We start from the raw sequence: 12,130 nt of genomic DNA on the forward strand, positions 1-12,130 counted from the left end.
CTAAGTTGCTTCAGTCGTGTCCGACTCTGTGCGACCCCATAGATGGCAGCCCACCAGGCTCCTCTGTCCCTGGGATTCTCCAGGCAAGAGTACTGGAGTGGGTTGCCATTGCCTTCTCCGTATAAATTGCTATCCAATGCTAAAGAACTAGGTCATTTAAAGGTAAATTTTGAAAACCTTCAGAGAAAGGAAGTCTGAAGGGTTTAATTTTTCCACTGTTACTTCTAACTCAGTAACCTTTTTAAAGGTACACAGAAAAGTTGTTTAGACAGCACTTCTATCAAACACGTTGTTTGCTGCATAAAGGAAATCTCGGGCTCATTTTGTAATATGAATAACTGTTCTCTAATCAAATTTTGACAGAATGTGGTCCACTGGAGAAGGGAATGGCAACCACTTCAGTATTCTTGCCTTGAGAACCCCACAAACAATACGAAAAGGCAAAATGATAGGCTGCTAAAAGAGGAACTCCCCAGGTTGGTAGGTGCCCAATATGCTACTGGAAATCAGTGGAGAAATAACTCCAGAAAGAAGGAAGGGATGGAGCCAAAGCAAAAACAATACCCAGTTGTGGATGTGACTGGTGATAGAGGCAAGGTCCAATGCTATAAAGAGCAATATTGCATAGGAGCCTAGAATGTTAGGTCCATGAATCAAGGCAAATTGGAAGTGGTCAAACAGGAGATGGCAAGAGTGAACGTCGACATTGTAGGAATCAATGAACTAAAATGGACTGGAATGGGTGGCTTTAACTCAGATGACCATTATATCTACTACTGTGGGCAAGAATCCCTTAGAAGAAATGGAGTAGCCATCATAGTCAACAAGAGTCCAAAATGCAGTACTTGGATGCAATCTCAAAAACGACAGAATGATCTGTGTTCGTTTCCAAGGCAAACCATTCAATATCACAGTAATCCAAGCCTATGCCCCAACCAGTAATGCTGAAGAAGCTGAAGTTGAAGTTGAATGGTTCTATGAAGACCTACAAGACCTTTTAGAACTAACACCCCCAAAAGATGTCCTTTTCTTAATAGGAGACTGGAATGCAAAAGTAGGAAGTCAAGAAACACCTGGGGTAACAGGCAAATTTGGGCTTGGAATACGGAAAGAAGCAGGGCAAAGGCTAATAGAGTTTTGCCAAGAAAATGCACTGGTCATAGCAAACACCCTCTTCCAACAACACAAAAGAGGACTCTACACATGAACGTCACCAGATGGTCAACACTGAAATCAGATTGATTATATTCTTTGCAGCCAAAGATGGAGAAGCTCTATAGAGTCAGCAAAAACAAGACCGGGAGCTGACTGTGGCTCAAATCATGAACTCCTTATTGCCAAATTCAGACTGAAATTGAAGAAAGTAGGGAAAACCACTAGACCATTCAGGTATGACCTTAATCAAATCCCTTACAATTATACAGTGGAAATGAGAAATAGATTTAAGGGCCTAGATCTGATAGATAGAGTGCCTGATGAATTATGGACAGAGGTTTGTGACATTGTACAGGAGACAGGGATCAAGACCATCCCCAAGAAAAAGACATGCAAAAAAGCAAAATGGCTGTCTGGGGAGACCTTACAAATAGCTGTGAAAATAAGAGAAGGGAAAAGCAAAGGAGAAAAGGAAAGATATAAGCATCTGAATGCAGAGTTCCAAAGAATAGCAAGGAGAGATAAGAAAGCCTTCCTCAGTGATCATTCCAAAGAAATAGAGGAAAACAACAGAATGGGAAAGACTAGAGAGCTTTTCAAGAAAATTAGAGATACCAAGGGAACATTTCATGCAAAGATGGGCTCGATAAAGGACAGAAATGGTATGGACCTAACAGAAGCAAAAGATATTAAGAAGAGGTGGCAAGAATACACAGAAGAACTATACAAAAAAGATCTTCATGACCAAAATAATCATGATGGTGTGGTCACTCACCTAGAGCCAGACATTCTGGAATGTGAAGTCAAGTGGGCCTTAGAAAGCATCACTACGAACAAAGCTATTAGAGGTGATGGAATTCCAGTTGAGCTATTTCAAATCCTAAAGGATGATGCTGTGAAAGTGCTGCACTCAATATGCCAGCAAATTTGGAAAACTCAGCAGTGGCCACAGGACTGGAAAAGGGCAGTTTTCATTCCAATCCCAAAGAAAGGCAATGCCAAAGAATGCTCAAACTATTGCACAGTTGCATTCATCTCACACACTAGTAAAGTAATGCTCAAAATTCTCCTAGCCAGGCTTCAGCAATATGTGAACCGTGAACTTCCAGATGTTCAAGCTGGTTTTAGAAAAGGCAGAGGAACCAGAGATCAAATTGCCGATCATGGAAAAAACAAGAGAGTTCCAGAAAAACATCTATTTCTGCTTTATTGATGATGCCAAAGCCTTTGACTGTGTGCATCACAATAAACTGTGGAAAATTCTGAAAGAGATGGAATACCAGACCACCTAACCTGCCTCTTAAGAAATGTATAAGCAGGTCAGGAAGCAACAGTTAGAACTGGACATGGAACAACAGACTGGTTCTGTCTGTATGTCAAGGCTGTATATTGTCACCCTGCTTATTTAACTTCTATGCAGAGTACATTATGAGAAACGCTGGGCTGGAAGAAGCACAAGCTGGAATCAAGATTGCCAGGAGAAATATCAATAACCTCAGATAGCAGATGACACCACCCTTATGGCAGAAAGTGAAGAGGAACTAAAAAGCCTCTTGATGAAAGTGAAAGAGGAGACTGAAAAAGTTGGCTTAAAGCTCAACATTCAGAAAACGAAGATCATGGCATCTGGCCCCATCAATTCATGGGAAATAGATGGGGAAACAGTGGAAACAGTGTCAGGCTTTATTTTGGGGGACTCCAAAATCACTGCAGATGGTGATTGCAACCATGAAATTAAAAGACGCTGACTCCTTGGAAGAAAAGCTATGACCAACCTAGATAGTATATTGAAAAGGAGAGACATTACTTGCCGACTAAGGTCCGTCTAGTCAAGGCTATGGTTTTTCCAGTGGTCATGTATGGATGTGAGAATTGGACTGTGAAGAAAGCTGAGTGCCAAAGCATTGATGCTTTTGAACTGTGGTGTTGGAGAAGACTCTTGAGAGTCCCTTGGACTGCAAGGAGATCCAACCAGTCCATTCTAAAGGAGAGATCAGTCCTGGGTGTTCTTTGGAAGGACTGATGCTGCAGCTGAAACTCCAATACTTTGGTCACCTCATGCGAAGAGTTGACTCATTGGAAAAGACTCTGATGCTGGGAGGGATTGGGGGCAGGAGGAGAAGGGGACGACAGAGGATGAGATGGCTGGATGGCATGACCAACTCGATGGACAGGAGTTTGGGTAAATTCTGGGAGTTGGTGATAGACAAGGAGGCTTGGCGTGCTATGATTCATGGGGTCGCGAAGATCGGACATGACTGAACAACTGAACTGAACTGACTGAATCAAATTCAAAATTTTATGCACATTATTGAATTTGCGTAAAAGGACAGTGGAGGAAATTTACATACTCATTAATCACCAAAAACTTGAACCCTTGTCTTATTCTAGGGAGTGTTTAAATGCATTCTCATCTTATCCTCTGAGCAAACTCTTTATCACTCACCCCATTTTACAAACTGAAGCTTAAAAGCGAATATGGAGTGATTTGTCCCAAATGCTATGCTAGTATGTGACTGGATTTGAGTCTAGGTCTCTCTGATTCCCTTTTCTTGAATTTTTGGTGCTTTTAAGTTATGAAACACTTGGATGTTAAATGCACTAGAAGATTTCCTGTCTCTTTGTTTCATGGTGTCTCAACCATTTTAAGAATTGTGGCCTTGTGGCTATACTTACTGAGCTGCATATTGAAAGATTAAAGGCCAACAGAATTAAAAGGATTATGCTGTTTGTCTCCAAAATCTCTCTTTTTTGCCTTGTTTTTCTAATAACTATTGTCTTGCATTTCAGTTTTAGCCAAAGCTAAATCAACCTCTGCCTGAAGATTTCTCTAGATGGGAGGGGATTTGGGATGTTCCAAACAATGTGCTTGGGATCCTTCTCCATGACTCCAGCTACTTATTGCTGAATTGACTCCTGAATTTATGTGAATTAATATGCATACCTGAGACAATTGAGAGTTGCAGTTCTGAGATCAGGAGGCATGGGTCTGGTGGACCCAAAATGATTTATCTAAAATATATTCTATTTTACTTTCTTGCCTCACTTTTCTACCTTGCAGCATTCATTGCCCACTACTCGGTTGGTTTTGTTTTGTTTCTGTTTTAATAAAAAACCAGAGCTACTCTGTGAAGCCCCGTAATTAAAATTTACATTTTTATGTATAATTTATTTTATCTACTTTTTTTGTGCTTATATGGAATATAGTGCTTATATAGAATATACTTCAGATATCAGGAAATGTCTTAGAATGTGGGGTTTTCTTGTGGGTGTGAGGAAAAAAGGACAATGAGCTTATTGCTTGCCTCCAGAATTGACTGAAATGGCACCTAGATATACCACAAGTCTTATAATGCTTAACTGCTCTGATGACTGAGTCAGATTGATCTGAGTTCTGGCCGCAAAGCCAACTAGCTACTGACAGTTAGAAAACAGGTAATCATTAACTAGCTGGTCAGATTGGACAAGTTATTTTAACCTCTTTAAAATAGAGTTTATCTAGAAAATCATATTGTTGTTGTGAGGATTAACTGAAACAATAGCTCTACATGCATTAGCTGATTTGTAGATGGTGATCAATAAATATTAGCAGCCATTTTGTTGTTGTTCTTTTGTCCTATTAAGTGCTAGTTTAACTGGGTTAAAACCAGTTTCATTGTGTAGACCATTTTGGAATGTTAGAATACTGTATCTCTAGTTACTTGGGATCACTTTTTTGACTGGGAATTGGTTTGAACCTCAACATCTAAATTAAAAAATTTTTAATTTATTAAGACAGTAGTCAGTATGTAGAACAGACTGTTTGGGGTAGAACCAATTCTGTATCTTTGCATTTTATTTAATCTTTTTATTTTTCTATGTTGAATAAATAGATTATTATAGACTCAATTTAGGAGAGATTTCTGTTCATTTCAATCTGTAAAGGAACTTAGAGTCTTCATTTGAATAAATCAAATTCATATGATTACTTTCCATTATAAAAGAATTCAACTCAGATTTTCTAAAATCTTTTGAAAATTTAAATTGATATATTTGGTCCAACCATCACTTTGTTACGCTAGTCTCATTTAAATTTCTTCCTCATTTGAAGTTTTTCCTGATACTAGAAGGAAGCAACTCAGCATTTCTGCCTCACTGACACAAACACAAAAATTGTATTTCTGCAGAACTGTTGGAAAAGAGAAAATATTTAAACTTAAAATTATGTAAATTCAAAAGCTTTTTTAAATGCTTTCATATACATATCTGTGTGATTATATATTCATCTTTTTTTGCCTGATACACTTCTTATTTGTACTAATTTTAACTTTGGGAACAGCCTAGTTGATTCTTTTATATTTAATTTGATGGAATTACCCATCTTAATCCATGCCTCAGACTTCTTGTTTATCTGAAGTAAATAACACTTTCAAATTGATTTATATCCGCCTTAATTTTTGTATATGCTTCCATGCCAAGTATAAATTTCACAACATACTTATTATTTATTTGGCTACACTGTGCAGCTTGTGGGATCTCACTTAGTTCCTCAACCAGGGATTGAATCCAGGCCAGAGCAGTGAAAACATGGAATCCTAACGACTAGACCACCAGGGAACTCCTGACAAAAGCATACTTCGTAAAAATAAAATTTTAAAACTTGTTTAAATTTTCTTTCAGTAGCTATCCTTATGATATTGCTACAATGCATATTTTAAGTTATTTGAGGTTGAAACCTATCTTCATGCAGCTAAAGTTTAGCAACTTAACAAAGCTATTCCATGCTGTAATTTTAAGAATTCTAGGAATCTCCTTTTCTTGCTTACTCTTGATATTTACATTTCTTAAATTGTGGGAATGTAAGTTGGTGTAGCCACTGTGGAAAACAGTATGGAGGTTCCCCGAAAACTAAAAATAGAATTATCATATGATCCAGCAATCCCACTTCTGGGAATATATTCAGACAAAGCTGTAATTCAAAAAGATACATGCACTCCTATGTTTATAGCAGCACTAGTCACAATAGCCACAGTATGAACAATATGAAAAGGCAAAAAGATATGACACTGGAAGATGTATTCCCCAGGTTGGTAGGTGCTTACTGTGCTACTGAAGAAGAGTGGAGAAATAGCTCCAGAAATATTGAAGAATCTGAGCCAAAGCAAAAACAAATCCAGTTGTGGATATGACTGATGATGGAAGTAAAATCTGATGCTGTAAAGAACAATATTGCATAGGAACCTGGAATGTTAGGTCCACGAATCAAGGTAAATTGGAAGTGGTCAAACGAGATGGCAAGAGTGAACATCGACATTTTAGGAATCAGTGAACTAAAATGGGCTGGAATGGGTGAATTTCATTCAGATGACCTTATATCTACTACTGTGGGCAAGAATCCCTTAGAAGAAATGGAGTAGCTCTCATAGTCAAGAAAAGAGTCCAAAATACAGTACTTGGGTGCAGTCTCAAAAATGACAGAATATTCTGTTTGTTTCCAAGGCAAACCATTCTATATCACAGTAATCCAAGTCTTTGCCCCAACCAGTAATGCCAAAGAAGCTGAACGGTTCTATGAAGACCTACAAGACCTTCTAGAACTAACACCAAAAAAAGATGTCCTTTTCATCACTGGGGACTAGAACGTAGAAGTAGGAGAGATACCTGGAGTAACAGGCAAGTTTGGCCTTGGAGTACAAAATGAAGCAGGGCAAAGGCTAACACAGAGTTTTGCCCAGAGAATGCACTGGTCATTGCAAATACCCTCTTGCAACAATAAAAAAGATGACTCTACACATAGACATTACCAGATGGTCAGTACTGAAATCAGATTAATTATATTCTTTGCAGCCAAAGATGGAAAAGCTCTTTACAGTCAGCAAAAACAAAACCAGGAGCTGACTATGGCTCAGATCATAAACTCCTTATTGTAAAATTCAGACCTAAATTGAAGAAAGTAGGGAAAACCATTAGACCTTTCAGGTATGACCTGAATCAGATCCCTTATGATTATACAGTGGTAGTGACAAATAGATTCAAGGGATTAGATTTGACAGAGTGCCTGAAGAACTATGGATGGATGTTTATAACATTGTACAGGAAGCAGTGATCAAGAGCATCCCCAAGAAAAAGGCAAAATGGTTGTCTGAGGAGGCCTTACAAACAGCTGAGAAAAGAAGAGAAACTAAAGGCAAAGGAGAAAAGGAAAGATATACCCATTTCAATACAGAGTTCCAAAGAATAGGAAGGAGAGGTAAGAAAACTTTCCTAAGTAATCAATGCAAAGAAATAGAGGAAAACAATAGAATGGGAAAGACTAGCGATCTCTTCAAGAAAATTAGAGATACTAAGGGAACATTTCATGCAAAGATGGGCACAATAAAGGACAGAAATGGTATGGACCTAACGGAAGCAGAAGATATTAAGATGACGTGGCAAGAATACACAAGAACTATACAAAAAAGATCTTTATGACCCAGATAACCACAATGGTGTGATCCCTCACCTAGAGCCAGACATCCTGGAGTGTGAAGTCAAGTGGACCTTAGGAAGCATCACTGCGAACAAAGCTGGTGGAGGTGATGGAATTCCAGTTGAGCTATTTCATATCCTAAAAGATGGATGCTGTAAAAGTACCACACTCGGTATGCCAGCAAATTCGGAAAAGTCAGCAGTGGCCACCACTAGAAAAGCTCAGTTTTCATTCCATTCCCAAAGAAAGGCAATATTCAAACTAAATGTTCAAAACGTTCAAGCTACCACACAATTGCACTCATCTCAAGTGCTAGCAAAGTACTGCTCAAAATTCTCCAAGCTAAGCTTCTACACTGTGTGATCCGAGAACTTCCAAATGTTTAAGCTGTGTTTAGAAAAGGCAGAGGAACCAGATATCAGATTGCCAGTATCCATTGGATCATAGAAACAGCAAGAGAATTCCAGAAAAGGATCTACTTCTGTTTCATTGACTACGCTAAAGCCTTTGAGTGTGTTGATCACAACAAACTATGGAAAATTCTTCAAGAGATGGGAATACCAGACCACCTTACCTGCCTCCTGAGAAACCTGTATGCAGATCAAGAAGCAGCAGTTAGAACCGGACATGGAACAACAGACTGGTTCCAAATTTGGAAAAGAGTTCATCAAGGCTGTATATTGTCACCCTGCTTATTTGACTTACATGCAGAGTACATCATGAGAAATGCCGGACTGGATGAAGCACAGGTTGGAGTCAAGATTTCTGGGAGAAATATCAACAACCTCAGTTAAGCAAATGACACCACCCTTATGACAGAAAGTGAAGAGGAACTGATGAAAGTGAAAGAGGAGAATGAGTGAAAATGCTGCCTAAAAACCAGCATTCTAAAAACTAAGATCATGGCATCTGGATCCAGCATGTCATGGCAAATAGAGATACAATGGAAACAGTGGCAGACTTTGTTTTCTTGGTCTCCAAACTCATTGTGGATGTTAACTGCAGCCATGAAAATAAAGACACTTGCTCCTTGGGAAAAAAGCAATGACAAACCTAGACAGCATATGAAAAAGCAGAGACATTCCTTTTCCAACAAAGGTCCATCCAGTCAAAGCTATGTTTTTTCCAGTAGTCATGTATGGATGTGAGGGTTGGACCATAGAGAAAGCTGAACGCTGAAGAACTGATGCTTTTGAACTGTGGTGTTGGAGAAGATTCTTGAGAGTCCCTTGAACAGCAGGGAGATCAAACCAGTCCATCCTAAAGGAAATCAGTCCTGAATATTCATTGGAAAGACTGCTGCTGAAGCTGAAGCGCCAGTACTTTGGCCATGTGATGCAAAGAACTGACTCATTGGAAAAGACCCTGATGCTGGGAAAGATTGAAGGCAGGAGGAGAAGGGGATGACAGAGGATGAGATGGTTGGATGGCATCACCGACTCAATGGACATGAGTTTGAGCAGGCTCTGGGAGTTGGTGATGGACAGGGAAGCCTGGCGTGTTTCAGTCCATGCGGTCGCAAAGAGTCAGACAGGACTGAGCAACTGAACTGAACTGAAATTGCTAACGTAACTTTTCGTATTCATTTTTGTCTTATTCAAATCACATCAATATCTAGCAAAGTCTTTTTGATTTTATGACTGAAATTGTTGCATTTTACATGTTTTAATACCGGTTTTGGGTCTCTTAAAAGTGGAACTATATCAAGAATCAAATGAGGGACTTTCCTATTGGTCCAGTGACTAAGACTCCATGCTCCCAATGCGGCGGACCTGAATTCGATCTCTGGTCAGGGAACTAAACCCCACGTGCTGAAACTAAGACCCAGTGCAGCCAAAAAAAATAAAGGAGTCAGATCAGACTGTAGAATTTCTTGGCAGGTTTTACACTTGATATTCTTGAAGTTTTCACTGCCATATTCAGCTTTTGTCTTATGGTTCCTTATTAAAGAGTTAATGTGCTCTGTTTTTTCATTTAAGTTTGCTGCCATTTTTATATGATTATATTAAGTAATGATTCCAGTAAGTTAGCAGTCTCACATAGGAGAGAATATTTTAGCATTCTTTGAACTAAATCTGTAGCAAAAATAAATAAATATCTTGGTATTAAATCGAAAATTATCTTTACTCAAGTTTCAAGTTAATTTCTTTGTTGTTTTGCACTTTAGCAATGGATTTCTCAAGTGTCATCTGTCCCCTTTAATCAGTAATCTCTTGTCACTTCCTTCCCAATGTCTATATCTAATTTGTGTTATTTATGTCAGACTTATTTAATAGCATTACGTATTGTAAAAAATTTTTGCTATGTTAAGCAAAATGTTGGCTACTTTTCTGGACTCTAGCATCCTTAAATGTAAGCATTTGCCTATTCCTTTGAGAATAAAATAAAATTTCATCCTTAATATTCTTTTATATGGAACATGGGTAGTCCGATAAATAAGAAATTTGTATGAAAAGGTTTCCCTTGTTAAAATGTTAACTTTTTTTCCAGGTATTAGTCTTAAAATTTTGTGTATTCTTTTGTTTCTTCAAAATAGATGATCCATAATTATATGGAACACTTAGAAAGAACAAAACTTCATCAGATCTCAGGGAGTGATCAACTAGAATCCACAGCTCATAGTAGAATTAGGTAAGCTTTTTTTATACATTTTTGCCTTGGGAAAAAGGAAAATAAAATAATCTGTTTCTGTTTCTCTCTGTTCTTTAATCCTCAAACAATAGTTAGCTCTCTCCCTGCTGTAGTTGGAATGCTATAGGAGGGGGTAGCATAGAAAAACAAAACAGCTTTCACTAATGAAAAGGTAAATTGATAGCCATTGTTTCCTGATACTTAACAAAGATTGTAGTATGTTTAAAATTTTCATTTGTCAGAATGCTGTAAATTTTTTCAATTCTCCTGTATAACTGGTTTAAAAGTCATTTTTGCTATAGAGAGGCATGTTTAAAAGGGTTAGCTAGACTTCTGTTTGATGTAGGAGTGTGAATAAATTATGTAGATCTCCAAGCATTGTAGCCAATGAGCTAAGCCAGGCCTGTTAGTGGGGAGGAAAATAGTTAATAGGCTGGCCTCTGCTCTGGATTGCTGCATAAATGCTAGGAGCAGCAGCTCTATGGTTATGAGGCTGTGAGAGCAGGATGACGTCAGCGCTTCGGAGCTGCAGCAGGATGGAGTGGAAAGCTGCTGCTGATGGCATTGTTTTTGTGGCAGCAGCTGAATGACAGATCCTCACTACAAAGACACCCCTTTGGCCCCCGTGTAGGCCTCCTGGTTCGGGTGCTTCACCATGCCAGCACAGCGCCATGAGTCCTGGATGCATGCTGCTGTTTGTGTTTGGCTTTGTTGGCGGGGCGGTGGTCATTAATTCTGCTATCTTAGTATCTCTCTCCGTTTTGCTGCTTGTGCACTTTTCTATTTCTACCGGAGTGCCAGCTTTGACGCAGAACCTACCAAGGATACTCAGGTACTTCAGTCTCTCTTAGAAGTTCTTTTTCAGTTGGTTTTTCTTTTATTTTTAGCTTTATGGGTCTTCTTTGTAACCATTCATGTTGCAGATTGAAACAATGGAAAATGGCCTGAAGCTAAGACTTCTATTCTTATATATAGTAATTTATAGGCTATCGCTTAGGGATATGCTTTGTGTTTGGAAACCACCCACTTAAGAAAAAGATTTTTAGATTGTACTTATACACAAATACAAGGTCAGAGTGGTCTTGTTTTAAGCAGAGGGTTCAACCAGTAAAGGGAAAATAGGAGTAGAGCACTGGGTCCAAATTTACACCTCTGCATCAGAGCATCTGAGCATTTAGAAGCAAATATTTTTATGGTGGGACTTGTAGTTGATTAGACACAGGCCATAGGTGTTTATTTTGTTCCAGTGATCCTTAGACTGTTAGAGGTTCAGGCATCCTTTTTGCAGTTTTTGATAGCAGTTCATGGGAACTGACAATTTAAATATTTTCCTCCTACAGCAAAATATATTTGAAGTGAAAGGATTTCAACCTTTTAGGGCAAGGAATTCATTTTTTCTCCCAATTATTTATGCATCAAAGTTGGAAAGCTTTACAAAGCCTATTCACTATTGTTTTGTCAGATGTTGCCTTTTCTTTGTAGACTTGGGTAACAGATATCCATGCCTGCTTGTGGGGATATCATTAATCTCTGTAGTGTTTCTGCTGGTCACTGTACTTGCATGCTCTAAGAACCATTTTCTATATTTTAGAGTTTTAATGTGGTTTCTTTTGTTTTCTAACTCACCAAGATAAAAATTTGATTTGTTGAGATTTCTGCTTTGTGTGTGGTTTTTAAATGAAGGTTCTTAATGTATAGCTTTTATTATGTAAATGTTTATTTAAAACTCAACTCCTAATTGTGGACTTAAAGAGAAATTAAAGTAGTAGGTTCCCTCATCCTCATGTTCAACATTAGTTTAAGGTCCAGAATTTAATTTCATCTGTGGTCTTAAAACTTGGTCATTTATTTATTTTTTTCCTGATTTTATAAAAACTGGGAGCAATCTCTTTGCTT

At 38.3% G+C, this 12,130-nt stretch overlaps 1 protein-coding gene across 8 annotated transcripts in view; it reads left to right on the top strand.

Annotated features, from left to right (window-relative positions):
- Window positions 1-12,130, top strand: part of SPAG9 (sperm associated antigen 9) — a 156,742-nt gene that overhangs the window by 65,054 nt on the left and 79,558 nt on the right. For 5 of the 8 annotated variants that reach the window (XM_018064845.1, XM_018064848.1, XM_018064846.1 and 2 more), the window contains exon 4: window positions 10,140-10,234. In XM_018064845.1, the coding sequence (XP_017920334.1) occupies window positions 10,140-10,234 (95 nt within the window). Of the gene's footprint in view, window positions 1-10,139; window positions 10,235-10,391; window positions 11,067-12,130 lie in introns of those variants that run through there. The other 3 variants (XM_018064850.1, XM_018064853.1, XM_018064851.1) reach the window with 3 other exon arrangements.

This window comes from Capra hircus, chromosome 19 (assembly GCF_001704415.2).
Source record: "Capra hircus breed San Clemente chromosome 19, ASM170441v1, whole genome shotgun sequence".
Taxonomy (NCBI): domain Eukaryota; kingdom Metazoa; phylum Chordata; class Mammalia; order Artiodactyla; family Bovidae; genus Capra; species Capra hircus.